The 19874-nt window shown below is 51.6% G+C and overlaps 1 protein-coding gene across 5 annotated transcripts in view; it reads left to right on the forward strand.

Moving 5' to 3' along the window:
* PIEZO1 (piezo type mechanosensitive ion channel component 1 (Er blood group)) overlaps window positions 1-19874 on the forward strand; it is a 61136-nt gene that overhangs the window by 13261 nt on the left and 28001 nt on the right. For all 5 annotated transcript variants that reach the window (XM_087971373.1, XM_087971374.1, XM_087971371.1 and 2 more), the window contains exons 2-12: window positions 6707-6802; window positions 11831-11953; window positions 13491-13533; window positions 13793-13955; window positions 15435-15606; window positions 16763-16976; window positions 17818-17989; window positions 18111-18194; window positions 18945-19023; window positions 19140-19243; window positions 19611-19871. In XM_087971373.1, coding sequence (XP_087827499.1) covers window positions 15561-15606; window positions 16763-16976; window positions 17818-17989; window positions 18111-18194; window positions 18945-19023; window positions 19140-19243; window positions 19611-19871 — 960 coding nt within the window. In that variant the 5' untranslated portion in view covers window positions 6707-6802; window positions 11831-11953; window positions 13491-13533; window positions 13793-13955; window positions 15435-15560. The remainder of the gene's footprint in view (window positions 1-6706; window positions 6803-11830; window positions 11954-13490; window positions 13534-13792; window positions 13956-15434; window positions 15607-16762; window positions 16977-17817; window positions 17990-18110; window positions 18195-18944; window positions 19024-19139; window positions 19244-19610; window positions 19872-19874) is intronic.

The following is a 19874-nucleotide window of genomic DNA, read 5'->3' on the forward strand; positions in this document are numbered from 1 at the left end:
TCCACCAACCTCTTGGATGACAGCTCCAAGCGAGGGCCGGGGCGCGTACATCAGAACGGCTGGGCCAGCCCAGTGATGTGGTTGGCAGGACTGCCAAGCCAACCCTCAGACTTGGAAGGCTCCTTCGCTTGTTTGGGTGGGGGGGGGGGGAGGAAAGAAGGAAAAGGCGCATCTGTCTGAAACATGTTCTGAGAAAGCACTTGGGTGAGCTCAGCAGTGGCAAAAATTAGGTCAGGGAAAATAAAAGCAGGTCAGTGGCTGGAGTGAAAGTCAGCTAAGAAAAACCAGCAGGGAACCATCCTGGGTTTCCCTGTGGTTTGGGGGGCCTTTGCCAGCTCCAGATCTTACTTTCAACCCTCAAACAACTCTAGACATTCCAACAGTTCTTCCAAGGCCTCCCAAGCTTGGATTATACATTTTGGGCAGTTTCTTCTGAAGATAAACCTCTTCCTGGGGGTGTCTGAGTGATCAACTTCTCCTTTGTCATTGAATTAAATGACAAACGAGTTAATGTTTGAGGCCCTGTTTCTCAACTTTGGCAACTCAAAGAGTTGGACTTCAAGACTTCCCCGGCCAGCCTGGAATTCTGGGAGTGGAAGTTCACCCATCTTCGAGTTGCTGAAGTTGAGAAACAGGAATCTAAGGACTTCCTTTTCTGGTTTTCTGGCATCACCTGGAGGCGAAAGTTCCCTGGGAAGGAGGGTCCCAATGGAAGCTGTAGTCATAAGCCAGGGGTCCCCAAACTTGGCCACTTTAAGACTTGTGGACTTCAACTCCCAGAATTCTCCAGCCAGCTGGAGGGATCTTTTTTTTCTTCTGGCCTTGTCTTGCTAACGACTCCGTCCACCTCTCTGACATGGGACAAAGGGAAAGCCCCCTCCCCACACAACTTGCAACCGGCTGGGTCGGGGAGGGGCCAGAGGCAGCTGAAGAATGCGGAGAAACCGCCTTTTGGAACGAAGGAAGGGCAAACGGGGCTTGGCCTTTGCAGGTGCCCCCCCCCAAAGGGAAGATTATGGGGGCGGGCAATGTGGCAGTGAGCCAACTGAGGTTTCCAGGAGGCTGGAGGAGGAGGGGCATTGCACTTCTGGAATTCGATTTGAGAATGGTCTGCAGAACTGGCTTGTTTGAAGTGGCCCTCCCCCAAATCCTCTTTGCACCCTGGGCTGTCCTGGCCTGCAGGCCTTTGAGCTGCTGGGCAAGGGCGACTTGTGGAGCCGTGTAACTAGAGCCCCACCATTTGGGGGCTATCCTCTTCCTTGGGGTCTGTCTGTGTGGGGAAAGAACAGAATGCAAGAGAATAGAATTCTTTATTGGCCAAGTGTGATTGGACATACAAGGAATTTGTTTTGGTGCAAATGCTCAGTGTGCGTAAAAAGAAAAAAAATACATTTGTCAAGAATCATAGGTATAACACTTAATAGTAATCAGAGGGTACAAATAAGCAATCAAATCATACTAGGAAACATAATAATAAGCAATCAAATCAAATTATACTAGTAAACAGTCAATAAAAAAATCATAAGGATACAAGCAACAAGTTAAATTCATGCAGTCATAAGTTGGAGGAGGTGGGTGAAAGGAAGGATGAGAAGATGAATAGTAATAGTAATGCAGACTTAGTAAATAGTTTGAACTTCAGCCGAATTCCCTGGTGTTCCAGCTTCTGCCTCTGCCGGGACATGCAGCGTTTCCACATAGGGGCTGATCTGTTGTGAATGAAATTGGAGGCAATGAAAACTCCTCCTAAGTGATGACAATTGAAAAAAACAAATATTTTCTTTGAGCCTCAGCCAGGGTTGCAAAAGTAACTTGCTTGCTTATCTCCGGTGACTCAAACCCGCCTCCAGGTGACCAGGCACAACCCCTTGGGATGAATCCGAGGGCAGGATTCCTACTCTTCCTTTTTTTGATGTTGACTCCTTATTCCAATCAGTCGGATACGAGGAGGTTTGCTCACCCTTCTGCCTTACGTATCTTGCATCTCTGAGCTGGACCCCCCTGGACATCTGAGGGGGATTTGCCTGCAGGACCCCTCCCCAAATGACTGCTGTCGCCATTCGTCGTGCAGGTGGTCTTTCGGGAGGCAGCGGAGCCTGGGCTGTGTCTGCACGGCCTTCTTGACTGTGAAAAGATGGAGCTGCCCTGTCCAAGAAAAATTCCAGCTGGGATTTTTTTTTCCTGCTCCTCCTGCTGCTCCTGCTGCTTCTCCGCCCTCCTGCTGCTCCTTCTCCAGGCTGCATCCTGGTTCTACTTCCTCCTCCAAGACGGGGCAGATTGTTTTCACTCCCCAAATTAAACTGCAGTTTTTGCCTAAAAATAAAGCAGAAGCGTGGGTCTTGCGGTGGCAGCTGAGGTCCTGCCGCCAACCTTGCGCAAGGCTGACCCGGAGGCCCTGCAGCGCACTTCGCACTTCTCCGCGTTGCCCGTGATCGGGGTTGGGGCCCTGCCGAGTGTGCTGGAGTTCGGAGTGGGAGGTGCTGAGCGTTGCCCCCTTCCCTTCTCTGCACAACAGCAGGGACAGACACTGTTGCTGGGGGGAAAAGCAGGGGGGGTGGGTGTTGGGCGTGGTTGAATTCACCCTACACCTGCCACGGTGGCTCTTTCCAGACTCCGAACCCCGGAAAGAGACCCAAAGATTGGTAGGCTAACCTAGGAACTTCTGCCCAGGTTGCTGAAGGACTTCATCCTGAATATCTGAATTTCGTTGTGCAGCTTCCTTTGAAACTTTTCTGAGGGTAACGTGGGCATTAGCTCTGGAGCAGATTCTGGCCCTGCAATGCAGAGGGAGAGACCCCCATTCCCTGGCCTTTGGGGGAGGCTGGCAGTGCAAGGGGCCAAGCCCTCCCCAGGCAGGAAGGGCTATCACTGGCCTGGCTTGGGAGCAGCTTTCCCTTTGCATAAGTGAAGGCGGTGAGAGCCTCCCCCACCCAGAATCTGCTATGGGTCGCTCCTGTTTTGTTTTCCGTCTGGCTTCTATCGGCCTGCGCATAATTACCTTCTTGGAAGGGGAACCCTGGCTGGGGAGATGTGATAAATGGTGCTGGCGTTCCTGCAGCCGCCTGCATGGCTGATTGGAAGGTGCACTTCCTGGTGCCCAACGGACAGAGGACGAGTGAGGAAGACCAGCAGGGAGGCGGCTTGGCCGTGGCGGGTGCAGAAATTAGAGCTGAGGCTGCAATTGCTGAGATGGATCCGGCCTGCCAGGCACCTAACATTGCAGGGGGTGGGGGAGTTGGAGCTTGCAGGGGTGAAGAAATGCAAGCCAGCTGCCAGTTCTACCTGTTGCCCTTCTCAGCCTGCTGCCCAGTCATTTCCTTGGCACATTTTCACCCGTGAAGCAGCATTTTGTTTGCTCTGCAGCCGGCAAAGGATTGATGACTTTTCCCAAATCCCCAAGCGCTTCTCAGCCACCTTCCTGTTTCTTCCCTCTCATCGAAAAGATCCTGCACTTACCTTTGCAGAGAGCCTTGGCCAAACAAAGGCAGGCAGGCATCTGGATACCTGAAAAAGTGCAACTCCTGAGAGCTGCGCCTTCCTTCCTGCACTCCGTCTGCTTGCCTAAAATGGCCTGGATTGTGTGGCACAGGTGCACGGGGTTTGCCCCGCAAGGTGGAGTAAAATGTGGTTGGCTAGTTTGGGGTGCCGTGTTGGTATGAACAGAGCAGTTGCTGATCCCAAAGGCCAGGACGATGCGCCTAACTTTTAATGGTGAGCCACAGCAAACAGTGTTTCTCTCTTCACCTCCTAGACTACCGTTATATAGCTCACCTTTAAAGTGTGCATGCAATTAAACGAGTGTTTCTCAAACTTGGCAACGTTAAGATGTGTGGACTTCAACTCCCAGAATTCCCCAGCCAGCAAACATCGAATTAAACCAGGGTTATCATACTGGGCTTTGCTTTGGAGGTGGAAAGAGAGAAAAAACCAAAACCTGTGCCTTGTAGTGACCACCGATAAGTTAGATTACAACATCAAAAGAGAGTTTTCCTATCTGATGGTAAAAAGAATGAGAGCCCATATTTGGGGAACATGTTCTTATTATCCAAGGTGGGTTGGGGATATTTTCGTTCACCAAATATTCAGGGAAGGGCTTGTTTGAAAGCAGAATGACTAAGAAAGGAGGCATGTCCAGCTGTTTGTTCCTCTCCCCGCCTTATCTCTTAAATTTGGCTAAGTTCTGGAGGTTTTGGGGAGGCCAGGAGGCTGGCAGGATTGGTCTGGAAGCGGATTGTTTTTAGACTCCCTGTTGGAAGTTTGCAAAAGTCCTTTCTCACCCTTGAGACACAGACTTTTGAAACCCAGCTCAGCACCTCCAACCTCCTTTCTCGGCTTGGCTTTAAGCATCAAACTGACCTCTGGGTTAGGCAAACCTGGATAGTCTGCTTGGTTTCTCCCCCCCCCCCCTTAGAAAAAAACCACTCCCCCTTCTTGACAAGGGAGCAGAGCCCATGAACGTTTGTGCTTTGGTGCCTGGGTCTTGTGCAGTCTTCAGTGGGGGGTGGGATTCTGCAGTGGTCTCCTCCGCCAAAGCAGGAAAGTCGGCCTCGGTCAGCAGGGACCCGGCCCAGTTCCCCTTACAGCTTCTGGTTCTCCTTTCAGGGGGCTACTGTAGGGGAAATTGGCCAGGCCGGATCCCACCACTTGCTGATCATGGCAGGGAGCCCCTTGGAACTGAGAACTGGGGGAGGGGGGCTCTGTAAGGTTGGGGGTCTGGGGAGGTGGAGTTGGGCATTATAGGGGTCCTGCTGAAAGAGAAGCAGATCGCAGCGTCTTGACCAGCCGAAGATGAGGCCAATGGCCGAGCGGGACGTGCCTTTTCCCCATGGCTGGCAGGTTGGTTTCATCTGCCCTGCTTTGCAAAGCGATCCTGCCTTGGGCTCTTCTCCGCTTTCACCTCTGCTGTGGATTTCTAAATTAAGGTTACTGTTGAGGGCCAGAAATTCACAGCCGCGTAGCCACTGCAACATGAACCGCCGCGCATTAATATCCCTGGCTGAGCTGCGATGCTGTTTTTGTTCCCCTTGCATTGATTCTCTTGCCACAGAGATTAAGGAGAGGACGTCATTCCTCCCCTCGATAGATTATTATGGGGAGGAGAGCCTGTTACCAGAGGAAAACCGGATGAGGAGGGAAGAGGATGAGGAGCAGAGCAGCTCAGGGAGCTATTCCTGAAGTTGCAAAAAAGCCCTGCCACGTTTTGCAAACGCCTGGAACTGCTACCTCGGGAGCCAAGGACAAGCTGCTTTGATGCCTTGTTTGTGGGCATCCAGATCAGACCTAACATCCCACATCTTCTGCTGCTGGCGATTATGGAAACTGGAGTCCAAATGATCTGGAGGACACTATGTTCAATCAGACCTGCTCCGTTGCTTCCAGTCCAGGATCCGTTCTTTTAACCCTTAAAGCAAGGTTGTCCAACCGTGGCAGCTTTCAAGACCTGTGGACTTCAAACTTCAACCTACTGGCTGGATAGTTCTGGGAGCTGAAGTCCAAGGGTCTTCAAGTGGCCGTGGTTGGGCACCCCAGCCTTAGAGCAAGGCATCCTCTCCGTTCTCCTCCAGATTCTCTGGATAGCTGAGCTGCAGCTGTTTTGTGCAACTCAGGGAAATGACAGCTTGTTTGGCTGGCTAGGCACCCCTTCCCCCCACCCCACCCCCGCTGCAAGGTTTCTGCCTGCGGGGAGAGATGGAAAAACATAAGCAGGAGAACCTGGAAAACCCCAAGGAAGAAATGGTTCTGCTGCAAGTTTCCTTCTCTCTTTTGTTCCTTGGGGTTCAAGCCAGGGCTTCGTTCAGCTGCTGCACTTCTTTCGTTCGCCAGATGTGGGGTGAGGGGTTGGCCGCTGGTACATGGAGAAGAGGACATCACGGGAAGGTGACGCAAAGCTCCAGCTTTCAAAGAACAGACCACAAGGAACACGCAAAGCAGCATTGTCCAAACTTGGCCATTTTCAGATGGAATTTAGCTCCCAGATTTCCCCTGGCAGCCTGTGGTAGCTGTGGAATATTCCCTTTCTTGAGCTTGGTGTCCCCCTCCTCATTTCCTCCAACCTTTAGACTCTCCCCCCCCTCCCCCCAATAATCTCTGGCTGCAACCAAAGCGGAAGGATGAAGGCAACCTCTCTCTTGCTGCACTCGCCTCGACTTACGACTGTAATTGAGCCCGGAATTTGGGTCATAAGTCACAGCAATCATTAAGCAGGTCAACGTGGGACCCTGTCCGATTTTATGAACTTTTTGTTTGCGGTGGTCATTAAGTGAACCCTGCAGTTGTTAAGTGAACTCATTTTTCCCAAATAGATGGTTTTTTGTAGACACCAGAAACCAGCAAAAAATGCTAAGTATCACAATGTTGCAACCATGGGATGCTCCGAATAGTTATAAATGTGAGCCAGTTGCCAAACATCCAAAATGTGATTATGTGATCGCAGGGGGTGGCTGTTAGAACTTGTGAAAAGTCCATCGTAATTCAAACGGTCACTAAGTGAGTAGCTCACCAGGATAAGTAGCTGGGCCTCACCGCTTGCCTCGAGGACCTTTCCTCTTTAAGCCAGGATTCCGGTTTGCCTCCCGAGACCACCTGGTCCTGTCCGTTTATTTCCAAGACCCCCTTAAGGGAGGGAAGCCCAGATCCCCGAGAAATCCTGGGCGGCCCCTGTGATCTGTGTGCTGATTGCATTTCCCTCTTTTGCATTTTCCCACAGCCTGCCTCTTCCGATTCAACGGCCTCTCGCTGGTCTACCTTCTCTACCTCCTGCTCCTGCCGTGGTTCCTGGGCCCCACGGAAGACACCATCCAAGGTAGGGGAACCGCATTCTCCCAGTTGCTCCCTTCAGGGCACAAACCAGGATGCCTTCCTGCCCGTCACTGGAATAATTCTGCGAATGAAGCCCGTTTCCTTCCCTCTTTCCCCGCTCCTCGTGTTTGCATTCTGGCCCTGTGGTTCAGAAGAGGGCTGGCCCAATGCGCATGTTCTGGGTTAACGTTGTGGGGTTTTTTTTTGGGAAACGGTGGGGATTCAGTGATTTCCTTTGCTGTGGATACCGTGAGCCCTCCTGGTTGTGCTTCTAGTCCGGCCTGTCTCGACGGGCTAACAAGCCACCCAGCCAAGGAGGACTGTGCACCCCAGAAGGAGCTGCGCACATCTGTTTCCCTCCAGGCATCTTGGACAAAGCCCAGGCAAGTCGCCCGGATGGAGGAAGAAGCCGCTGGACTCCCCCTCTGCCCTTCCTCAGCCAGAGCAGAGAACAAGCCCCCCCCCGCCTCCCTTCCTCCCTCATCTCCCCCTTGGAGTCGGTTTCCTTCCGCTTGCTCACCCCAGGGGTCTGCAGGCGACATCCCCTCGGCCGGGCACGGTGGCCACTCCCTGGCTGGGCTCTGGCAAAGGGCCACGCCACCCCCAGTCTCCAGAGGGAGTTGGAACGAAGCCTTCCTGTTTGGGAAGCCAGAATTCTCTGGGCTCTGCCCGGCCCAGGCAGGCTTGTATTATGGGCTGGAGCCGTTTGCTGACCGTGGCCCTATGGGAGTGGCCACACCTGCTTGACCAACGGCAAGCAAGGAGAAGATCCTTTGCTTCATCCTCATCCTCATCCTCTGCTCATCGTTAGGGGGCCATTCGCCTTTTACTTCAGGAGCCCAGAGGGGCTTCCCTTATTTCAGCCTCGCAACCATCGAGGGAGGGGTCTTCTCCACCAAGTTTTCTCTCTTCTGGACTGGCTCATTTTTAGCCCCCTGCAAAAGGGAAGAGGAAAGCCGGGAGGGGGAATATTTGAAGAGCAAAGGCAGACCTGGTTGGTGGAGGCCCCGAAAGTCTCAGGGGTGGTCCAGGCTGCAGAGAGAGCCCCCCCCCCTGGCTGTCTTTATCTGGAGAACGGCCCTTCTCAACCCTTTCCCTCCCTCTTCACCCCAAGGGTCCACTTTGCCAAAACAACAACTTGAGGGTTTCTGAAGATCATCATCGCTGCCCAAATGCTCCAGACATAAATAGAATTACAGACATTGCTTGGCACCCGTTCAGGCAGCATTGCTTCATTATAGCAGAGGTTTGTTTCCCCCCACCCCCTCAGGAGATAGAAACCCAGACTCTTCCTCCTTGCCCCTTTTCTCCACGGATCTTTCTGCTCTTTTGAGGGCGCCTCCACTTGAGTCTTGGAGCGTTTTCCCCACCGGGCTTTTCAGAAGCCCCTTTCGGGAGAGCAGGCGAGGCCGGCGTGCATTCCCATGGGCTGGCAGATCCTACAGGCCGTTGTATCCCCGGGACGCCTTGCTTGCAAAGTGGCGAGTGGGGAGCCCTCGCAGGGTGCAGCCAGCTCTTGTCTTCCAGCTCTTGTTCAATCAACCGTCCTCCTGGAAGGGAAAACAGGCCTCTTGAGCAAATATTTGTCTTCCACGGGGCTGGCAGGCAAGATTGATGGGGATCTGCTGGAGGAGGGTTGGGGCAAACAACCCCAGCAAGTTTCCATCCAAGGGAAAGGTTGCCGCAAACTCTTCCGTAGATTGTTGGGGTTTTAGTTCAGCCGGGTTCTTGGTTCCCTTCCAGCTCATTCCAATGTCCCACAACGTCCAAAAGCCCCAGTTGTGTAACTTTATGGCCTCCCGGCCAGCCGTGTGATATATTCAAAACGGGTGTCTCTGCACTTAAAAAAAGACATTTTAGGGCCCCTTAAAATCCGCCTGAGATAATCCGAGTTCTGGGACATGAAGCATTTGGCCATCCAGGAGATTAGCTCATGTTGTTTCTTCTGACTCCCGTTTCAGCTATTCAAGGCAAGTGTCGTTTTTGTGCCCACACTTTTAAAGCTCTTTCCCATCTTAGCTTTTTTTAAAAACAGCATGTAAAATAATCTCTCCACCTAAGATTACAAAAGAAAAAAGAAAAAAAGAGAACCCTGTTCAAAGTATTTGTGCTTTAAATGCTTACACTTTCCTGTTGGGTTACTTTTTAAAGTATCCATTTAGGTAAATTAAGGCAAAAATACTTTTAGAAGAGGCACAGGCCAGGCTAAGCGTGGATTCTCCGGCGGTGCCTGAGGATGAAATCAGGTGGGCTTAGAGTGGGCCGGCAGACGGAACCACAACGGAACACAAATCATGTCTGGTGCCCTTTTGGGAAGCCAAAGGTCACAAACCCAGAGACGCCCTGGTCCCATCCTTTCCTTCCCGGATTGCTGGAAAATCTGGCTTGGGAAGCCTGTGAAATTCCATCCTTGTCAAGCCCCTTTACAAGGGGTCCTCGACTTATGACCACGATTGAGCCCAACGTTTATGTTGCTAAGCGAGACGTGTGTAAACTGAGTTTTGCCCCGTTTTACAACCTTTGTATGATTCTCTGCCCTTGTTAAGTTAGCAATATGGTTGTTAAGTGAACCTGGCTTCCCCCATGGACTTTGTCAGAAGGTTGCAAAAGGGTGAATCCATAACCCCAGGACTCTGCAACCGTCATAAGTATGAGTCAGTTGCCAAGCATCCGAATTTTGATCACACGGCCACGGGGAAGCCGCAATGGTTGTAAGTGTGGGGGAAAAAAACATAAGTCGTTTTTTTCAGTGCTGCTATAACTTCGAAAAACGAAGAGTTTTAAGTTGAAAAGGACCTCTCTAGCCTTTGCTTTGATTCTTTCCTCCTCCTCCCCCAGCCCCCCCCCCCCGCCGCAAATATATCTAGGACCATGGAGGGGGCCAGAATGAAGGGTCCTTCCTTGTTTTCTCTCCTGCCTTGACCTTCCCAGCTGCCTCCTCTGAGGTGGGGAGGGGAGTTGTTGGTTTAAGTGATAAATCCGCTTGATCTTCCCCGCTTCCCTGGCTGCCTGCTGTGAGGTGGCCTAGCCCAGCCAAGGAGGAATAATTAATCCAAATAATGAACCTGAACGGCTGGGTAGGTGATTGTCAGCTGAATAGCTGGAAGGAAAGAGCGGGGGAGGGAGGGGCGGGGAGGGGCTGGGGGAAACTTGGCCTTTCTTTGCAACCCAGAAGAGGAAATAACAAATCGCTTAGAAGGAATTACGGGGAGAAGGGAAATTAAGATCCAGCCTAGGTGCACACCCCCACATTTGGGGATTGGTCCGTATAAGTCAGCATTACCCACTCTGACTGGCAGCCTCTTCCAGGGTTTGAACCAAATTAAATGCCGATGCCAGAAACTCAACCTGCCCAACCAGTAAAGTAGGGTTTGTCCTCAGGAAAATGCCATGAAAAACAAAGATTTCTCTTATCAAGTTACTGCCTTTTTTTAAAAAAACGGCCCCATGATGCTCACCAAACAGCATTGCTCAGAGTTGAGTCAAACACCGACAAGGACAGGAGAGAGTTACAGACTTCCATTGTCCATCAGACACAACCTCCGATTAAGTGTGGGCTGTTGGGTGGCATTGCTGCCCCAGCCACAGAACAGGCAGCGGTGACCTCGCCCCGCGGGCGGATTAACAGAAGGACGTAACTCGGAGAAGAATCCCTGTATTGGAGCTTTCCCGAAAAGAGTAGAATCAGGCCTCCTTGTAACTCTTCATGGAGGGGTTTCAAGTTGGAGCTTGTCTTCTACTCCTGCGGGTTAAGCCACGTTGGCATCCGCTTCTGCCCATTGAAGGCAATGTGATTAGAAAGCTGGCGCTGGTTCAGAAGTTTTGTTTCATTTGTGTGTGCCTTGCTCACACTCCTTCACAACGGCTTTGATTCCTGGGAACTGTCTAGACAAGTCGCTGCGTTGTTCTCAGTGACAGGTTCGGAAGTGCCTTGTCTTCTTCCTGGGCTGACACACAATGACCTAGCTGGCTTTGAGCCCAAGGCAGGACTGGAACTCGGGGCTTCCTGGTTTCTAGCTGGGAGACCTTGAATGGTGGCTCTGAGCCACCACTCAGCATGCCATCAATTTTAAAGGTGTCTGCGGTTCTGGTTTTGCTGATGCCAGTTCTATCCGCATGTCTACCGCGAAATAAATCATACTCTTCAATGAGACTTATTCTCAGTCGAGTACAGGTGTAGTATTGGGGTAATGGCAGAGGTACACGGCAACTGCACAGTTGTGTGGTCTGTAAATGTCATTGTTGAATTATGTAAATGAAGGAATAATTTAGCAATTATATATTCCACAACTAACCCACACAACTTGCTTCTCTAAGCACGTGGTACTGAAGATGTCACCTAGCTTTGCTGGCTGGGGAATTCTGGGAGTTGAAGTCCATCAGGCTTAAAGTTGCCAAGGTTGGAGCCCCCTGACCTGGACTGTAGCAAACAGAAAAACCAGAGAACCCCAATGACCCATCCTCCAAGCCTGAGTGACAGAGTCTCTCCCATTGCTAGCAACCCATTCCTCAGGTTTCCAGCCATACCAGTTAAGTGCAAAGCTGAGTAAGGACTGCCTGTCGCAGAGCAATAGTTAGGAGGCTCAGCTATTGCTAAGTAGTGTATAACCCCAACATTTTCCCCAAACTAGTTGCAATTTGCATGTGGGTCTTGAATATCGTTGGTCTTTGGCTCTTGTGAGCCGCCCCAAGCATGGCCAGGAGTTAGGATGATGGAGAACAGAGATCCTCACAGCTGGAGGTTCTTATGCCTTGCTACTCTGTGGACAGGAGCCAGTTTAGGAAATTTGGGGGCGAGGGGCTGAGGACGTTCACAGCTGTGGTGAAGAAGGTTGCTTTTTGGCCAAGCTGGTCCAGGTCAGGACTCACCTCTTAGGTGACTTTAACCAAGCTTCTTTTAACTCCTCTTAAGCTCAGCTACATCTGGAGCAGGGGCATCATGATTGTCAGCTGTGCTGGTAAGACCCACATACCGTAGCCAAAGGTGAATGGCTGAAAGGCACAACCTAAGGCTCCCATTTGGCCTTTGCAGGTCACACTGGACGCCTCCTCCGAGCTGTCTTAGGAACCAGCATCCTTTTCCTTCTCGCTCATTTGGTCTTCCAAATATGCCTTTACACTGTGCCCGACTTGGACCAGCTCCTCGGAAGCAACTGTGAGTACCATGTTGCTTTTCTGTTGGGCAGAATCTGGATTCAGAGAGAAATGACAAGCAGAGCAAAAGACAGTCTAGCAAGAAGGTAGACTAATGCAATGGGAATTCAGTGCGCGACAGAATATTGAGCGGTGGAAAGGGCAGGAGAGGGGATGTTTAACTCTTCCCATGCGTTGGTTTTCTTCCACTCCATACTTTTTTTCTTGCCACCTCCTTTTGTTCTCCCAATGGCTGTTTCCAGCCACTCGCCAAAAGACAAGGATGTTTTGTTCTCCTGCAGTGTTTAATCCTGTAACGCAGAGCTTGGAAAGCTGGAGTGTGAGCCCAGGTGTGGCTGGGACCTGGTCCTGTTTGCTCCCCTGGAGATCTCGTCTTACCTTGGGATCCGCTGCGGAGGGCAGCCTCCTTTTTCACTTCACATGCTAGTATTTGAACTGCCCCTCCCCCCAAAAAAAAAACAAAAAAACAACAACCTGGAAATATTGCTGTGGTTTCCTCCTGAAATTCCCCGTCCAGGTAGAAAATTCCTTCTGAAGTTTGTCATTACTATTCTTCAGAAATGGGGCTTCCTTGTTCCAGCTAAACAAGCCCCATTAAGTTTGAAGCATACTTCAATATTCAAAATATTCCCAAAACATAAATTTGGTTACTTAGTGATGAGAAATGTTATGTTATGATTTTCCCCTCTTGCTTCCCCTGCAACTTTCCATACATGGAACAAATTCCTTTATCTGCAGGGAATCTATATAAACTGTCCCCCCCCCCTTTGAGAGTGGGGCTGAACCCATGGCTCCACATGACCATGTTTGGAAGTGGGCTGGTGGTTTACTTGCTCTGGGTCCATTCATGGCCACGCCAACGTAGCAGAAGCAACCGGTTCAGCAGCCACTGGTGGGCCTTCTTCCTAGCTGTTACTGGGGGTGGCGACCAATTCAATTTAATTTACTTCAGACCTTTGTAAGTTGCTCCACTTGGTTTCGATGGGTGCAGAATCCCACCAGCCAGAGCCAGCGGTCCTAGTGGGGTGGGAGAAATGTACGGTGGTGACTCCAGAGGTCAGACAGTGGCCCTCAATTAGATACCTGTGGAAGAAGCTACACCTGACCTACCGTAATAACAGAGGTGCATTTTAAGTTAAAGAGCCAAAATGAGAATATAATCAAACTTTATTATTAACTGATTAAAAATGTGTGTGTGCGTGTGGGGGGAAACAGCTCTACCAATAGATTTGGAACATCTGAGATAGCTTTCAGTCAATCTAGAACTCTATGGGCTGCTCTGGGAAAAAATAGTTGCAGGGAGCTTTCGATCCCCAGAAAAGAAGGGAGCGTTTATCTCAAACCTTCAGCTCTCTCTCTCTCTCTCTTGGCTGTGGAAGCGGCCCAAGGTTGGATCCAATTCATTTTGCCTAAGGATGGGAGAAACCGGATCCTCCGTGGATTCATTTGCTGCCAATTGAATGTGCTTGAATTGCACTTGAGGTCGGAGCTGACAGTTGATTCAGTCTTTTTTTTGTGTGTACTCCTTGTCTTCCCAGGCAGCACATGGGAAACTCTGGCTCAGCACATTGGGGTCACCAGGTAAGGGCAGAGCGAAAAGCATGGGGAGAGGCCCCTTTTCAAAGATGCCCACCATGTTTTTTTGGGGGATTTTGGAGCTCCCCATTGTGCTCACTCTGGCGATTATCCCCCCTTGGGCAGGACTTGCCCCCCGTTTCCTTATTTGCTTTGGGACGGTCCAACCAATAGGCTGGCTCAGCTGCTGCAGGGGACTCTGTTTGAAGACGCTGTGATCTCTCCCTCTCCCTCCCCCTCTCCTCTCCCTCTCCCCCCATTCTAGGCTGGACCTAAACGACATCCCCAATTCGGTGCGCTTGGTAGCCCCCGACCTGGGCATCCTGCTGGTCTCTGCCATCTGCCTTGGCGTTTGCAGCCGCTTGCAGCCAGTCAGGGAGGTCATCCCCTGGAGTCGCCCGTCCGAATGCCCCCTCCCCCAAGAACAGGTGGGCTTGGTGTGGATCGGCTGGCCCTCGTCTCTTCTCTGCAGAAGCAACTTTGCCCCTCCCCCCCGCCTGTCTGGGCTCATCCCAGCAGCTGGACTACAACTCTCATCCTCCCCAGCCCCCCGACCTATTGGCTGGGAGCAGGGGCCAGCTCCACGGGTGGGTCCAGGCAGGGGAAGGCCCACCCTCGGCTTCTGGGTGGCTTCTCCCTGTGTTCTGGGGGCATTTGCCCTTCTGACTTCCAGCTCTGCCCAAGTGGAAGTGGGCCAGCCTTCGAACCAATACTTAAAATGTCTACTTTTTCCTCTTCTTCCCCCAAATCCTCTCCGCTGCCTGTAAAACAGTCTGCAATAAAAGAAGGATCGGCAGTGTAAAAACCCAGCTGGGTGCATCTCCTTCTGTGCAGGGTGGGAAAACGTGTGCCTTCGTCCCACCCTTTCTGCGGCTTTCTCCAGCTTGCAGGATTCCTCCCCTATTTCCTCTCCTATTTCCCCTCCCTGCTGGCCATTGGGGGAGGGGGGGGAGGAGTTGCCAGCCGTAATGGCTGGACCCCCCCCAGAAAGAGGGGATTTCTCTGCTCTGGACCTCTTTGGCACAGTGGGCTGGCCTTGGAGCCGTTGGAGGGGCGGGGGGGCAAGGAGGCGGAGCCACCAAGAAACTTTGCAGGCCAGGAGCCCCCACCCTGGAAAAAATCACACTGGGTTCGGGAACCCGAGCCAGGCAGCCCAGTCAAAACAGGCCGTTCTGTGCGGAATGAACTTGGCAAAGCACTTGTGGGAGATAAGCAGGGCCAGGTGCGGGTCAGGGGGAGGGAGGGGCCTTGTCCATCAGGGAGCACCAGCTGGACATCTCTCTCGCTCTCTCTCTCTCTACCCCTCCCACCCCTTGCACTGACAAACCCTCCGGATTGGCAACAGCAGCTCAAACTGGCCAGGCCTTGGTTTATAAACTGGGAGGGGGGCCAGTCCCTTCAATGCCGGTGGCTTCGGTTTTTCTAAGTGCTGTTATTCTATTTTTAAAAAATTGTACCTCTGGTAATGACCATTTACACCCCCCCCTTAAATAAATAAATAAATAGATAGATACATAAATATAGAAAGGAAGGAATGAAGGAATGAAGGAAGGAAGGAAGAAAGGAAGGAAGGAAGGAAGGAAGGAAGGAAGGAAGGAAGGAAGGAAGGAAGGGTGCCCATATTGAAGGAAAGGGAGGGCAGCTTCCACGCTTTCCCCCCTAGGGAGACCCTCCCTCTTGAGTACGGAGCAATTGGAGCTTCGTCCTTCCTCCACAGTCCATGGAGATTCTCAGTCACCTGATCAGCCTTTCCAGAATTCTGCCGGGGTGCCTTAAGCTGCTCCCCAGAAGCAGCAAGTTGGTTTCTCTCCATGGCAAAGATTAGGCTCCAGGCCTCCTTCGCAGAAGAGCGTTGGAGTCTCTCCTAGGTGTTGAGTGACCTCCTATGACCTTTCCCTTTCCTTCAGGAAGAAGCAGCCATTGATGAGGGCCACTCAAAGTCCCACGGAGGGACTGACGCTCAGGCCCCAGGCTCGCCAAGGCGACGGACACAGCTGGCTGCTCGGCTCCGGGTAAAGGCTCACGGGCTCTTGATGGCCGTTGGAAAGATCTTGGCTGTTGTGTTAATTGCCCTGGCAGGTAGGTGTGGAGGATTCTGTGGAGAGGGGATGACCCAGCTGTCTGTTTCAAAAAAGAATCTCCTCCTCTGAGTATCTGCACCTAGTTGGAACCTTTAAGGGCTCCTTCTTAACAGCTAGAAGTGGCGTAGACGGTCTCTCCAATGCAATGTGTTCGAGAATGTTGACCAACCCTAGTGAAGAACCCAACCCAGGTCTCTTGCCTTGTTAATGAGAAGCTTCTCTTTTACAACTTTTTAAATTGAGCCCTAACAACAAAGGCAGAACTCCTTGCTAGCCCTACCCACCCCAGTCCAATGGGAAGCAAATCCTCCAGGACAGGAAACGCCCAATTGCCCAGGGAAAGGAATCAACGGAGAGCGAAACTTTTCTGTTGTAGCGAGAAAGCCGCTGTCAGAAAGGGAGAGGAGGCTCCTTCTGGGGTGCTACTTGGCGGCCAGTGATCGCGAAACCGTCTCTGACTAGGAAGGATGGGGTTGCTGCCCAGCCCATCGGGAAGGTCTCAGCCGGGGCCACAGAAACGGGTGATGGCTTCATGGATGTTCAGGTCTTGGTGAGAAGAGTTTGTGAGGACTCTGAAGGAGCAAAGAGGGCCATGTGTCAGGATTCCAGCAGTTGCCCCAATGTTTTTGGCACATCTGGAACATGGAGCTGAATCACTTTTCTGGCAGGGCTGATGTGACTTCTTCAGGGTTTCCCAGACATCTCCTGACGTTAGCATGGAGCAGGGGTCTCCAACCGTGGCCACTTTAAGACTTGTGGACTTGAACTCCCAGCTTTGCTAGCTGAGGAATTCTGGGAGTTGAAGTCCACCAGTCTTAAAGTGGCCACGGTTGGAGACCCCTGGCATGGAGGGTTAACTCTGGATTGGGGGCTCCAAATTCCTCTGGAGAACACAAGGTTTGGATGGGCTGTAGGAGAGAAGCCGCCTGAAGTGTCTACGCCAGTCAGTCAGACCTGGGGGAGCTTGGAAGCTCTTGGCCACCCCAAGACCTTAGAGAACTACCAATAAGATCATGGCAGTTGGATCAACGTTTCTCGCCTTAAAATAAAAGGTCCCAGTCCTCATGCTCTCTTCCTTGGTGCAGGTCGATTATGCCAAGCAGCCTCTAAATCTCAGTCACCCTGCTTCTTCTTCTTCTTCTCTGCCTTCCCAGGGATCACCTTGCCCTCGGCCTTCTCCAGTGTCTACTACCTGCTGTTTGTGGGCCTCATGACCTGGTGGGCCTGCCACTTCTCCAACAGCCAGCTGGCCTTCAATGCTTTGTGCATCATGGTGGATATCTTTGCTGGCGGCCACCTCATTTGCCTGTACGGCTACCAGACCCCCTTCATGCAGGAAACCCTTCCGCCCGCTGGCCTCTGGGCACGGTGAGTGGGCTGTCCTCTTCATTGCTCTGGAAGGATACAGCCTTTGGGGGAGGGGGCTGAGACTGGAGGTAGATTCCCAGGGTTTTGTTCCTGGAAGACTCCTTGCTGGTGGGGTGGTACTGCAGATTGGCAAGACTCATCCTGCGTGTCCACTCTGTTATTCTTCAAACATCCTTCTTAAAATCAGGGTGATGGGAGGAAATCTCTTTATTGGTGTAGATGTTGATTTTCTAGAGCAAATGTTGATCTTCTGGAGAAAGGATCTTCAAACTTGGCCAATAAGACTTGTGAACTTCAACTCCCAGAATTCCTGAACTAACATGAATGGAGGAGGAATTCTGGGAGTTGAAGTCCACAAGTCTTAAAGTGGCCAAGGTTGGAGACCTCTGCTCTAGAAGTTCAGTCTTTCCCCATAAAGTAGAAGGTCCTCCCATGCCCAAAGGCTGGAGAGGGTTGGGATGTCCATTGGTTGTGAAGTCCCCTCCTGATCCTGGCCCCACCTCTGATGGCAAGAAAGCTATGCTTGCTGGAGAATTCTGGGAGTTGGAAATCCACAAGTCTTCAAGTTACCAAGTTTGGAGACTTCTGGCGTACCAGATGGAGGCTGCTGGAAAGTTCAGTGTGCCGAAACTGGTCTTGAAGAACACAGAAGAGTGCATGGTTTGATAGGGATTACTAATATGAGGCTCCAATTTACTTCCTTTGCATCTTGAAGGCCCCAAAGGTTGGGTCTAGGGCCTCCCCGAGGAATAAAGAAGCAGTTGGAGAGCAACAGGATGACTTTCAGTCATTGTATCTGCAAGCAGGGTCTGAATGCTGCTTTCCTCCATCTCCCCTGTAGATTGTTTGGGTTGAAGGCCATCATCCTCCCTGTTGGCTGTAACCAGACCAACAAGCTGCTGCTGGACGTCAACCACCCCTGGCCCGTCTATGCCAATCCAGGCATCCTCTTGCTGCTCTGTTACCTTTTGGCTACCTTGGTGAAGCTCCGAAGGTTGCACTTCTCTGAACAGGTGAGCCCAGAGTGTCTCTGTGTGACTTTTGGTACAGGAAAGTCATTGAATGAGGAGCATGAATATACTGGAAATGCCTCCCTCCTCTCGCTCTTCCCTTTCCAACTATTGGAAAAAACAGAGGGATTCCGAGTCTTCAACCTCAGAGCTTCTGGAGCTGGAAAACCGGCCAAAGAACAAAGACCACCTGCCTGAAGATGCCAAGGTGAGGCGAAGGACTTGGCTCCAGGTGCCAAGTCGGGTCAGGGAGGCTGCGGGATTGGATCCCCTTCAGCACCAGCAAGGAAGCAGCTGGCACGAAGAGCAGGCTGGGACCCTCGGAGCAGCAGAACATGGGGGAGGGGACTGTAGCCTCTCAGATGGAAGGTTCCGGTCACGGCGTAGCCTCCTTCAAGAGGGAGCGGAGAGGGCTGGGAGGCGGCACCTCCCAGATGCGCCTCCTGGTGCTTCTAGGGCTCAGAAGCGCCTGTTGGAACGCAGCCGAGTTTGGGCTGCTTTGGGGTTTTCCTGGAATGGAATGGAATAGAAAATAATAGAATGGAATGGAATGGAATATAATAGAACAGAACAGGACAGGACAGGACAGGACAGAACAGAACAGAATAGAATAGAAATTAGAATTAGAATTCTTTATAGGCCAAGTGTGATTGGACACACAAGGAATTTGTCTTTGGTGCAAATGCTCTCAGTGTACATAAAAGAAAAGATACATTTGTCAAGAGTCGAGAATCATCAGGTACAATAATAGTCACAGGGCACAATAAGCCATCAAATCATACTAGGAAACAGTCCATATAAATCATAAGGATACAAGTGACAAAGTTACCGTCATGCAGTCACAGGTGGGAGGGGATGATGGGTGATAAGGAGGGATGAGAAGATTAATAGTGATCGTGGTGCAGGCTTTGCTAAATAGTCCTGAGTCCTGATCATTCCCTTTGTCCAACGTTTACAGCCGATGCTGGTCCAGGACTCTGAGGCTTCTGGGACAGAGGACCCCACCGTGCATGGAATGGAGGAAACCGATCACTCAGGTGAAGCAAAAGGCTCCCCTGCAGTTGCTCTCCCTCCCTCCCTCCCTCCCTGCCCTTAATTTGGGAGGCTTGGGGGGTCTGGGCCCTGCTCTAAAAGAGCCGCCCCTCCTCTGCAGCCCTCCGGAAACGGAAGCCTCCCCGGGAGAAGATGCAGCTGCTTCATTCCTTGGGCCACGTCGTCCTGAAGCAGAGCTACGTTTGCGCCCTCATCGCCATGATGGTGAGCGGGGGGTTCCGGGGAGGGGTTCAGGGGACTTTCCTGGATGCATTGAGGAGCAGGAGACCCTAAGTACCACCTGAAGGCGCATAGGGCCTCCTCCTTGATCAGGGAGTTGGACTTGGTCCCTTCCAGCTCTGTTCTGATTGATTGGTCCGAGCCTTTAGAATTGTACAGGATTGCCGGAATAATGTACATCTGTAGAAACCTATCATTATTTTCTGTGTTTCTTTGCTTTTTGTACTGTTATCCTCTCTCTTTTTTTTGATCATTTTTCTTTCTTTTTTTTTTCAAATCTCCTCGTGTTTTTGATAATCCGTAAAGTTGCACACGTATAAAAAGAGCCTGCTCACTCTGGGCTTCTTTCCAGGTGTGGAGCATCACCTACCACAGCTGGCTGACCTTCGTGCTGTTGCTCTGGGCGTGCCTCATCTGGATCGTGCGCAACCGGCACCACTTCGCCATGCTCTGCTCACCCTTCATCCTTCTCTACGGCGTCGCCCTCTGCAGCCTGCAGTATGTGTGGGGCATGGACCTGGAGCCCGAGCTGCCCACCAAGGTCGGCTTCATGCCCCTGGACCAGCTGGGGCTGGTGCGGCCTCCCTACCCCTGCCTGGACCTGGGGGCTAAGGTA

Source organism: Notechis scutatus, chromosome 9 (genome assembly GCF_049901735.1).
Source record: "Notechis scutatus isolate UNSWTSFEM ecotype Mainland chromosome 9, rNotScu1.2, whole genome shotgun sequence".
In the NCBI taxonomy this organism is placed as follows: Eukaryota; Metazoa; Chordata; class Lepidosauria; order Squamata; family Elapidae; genus Notechis; species Notechis scutatus.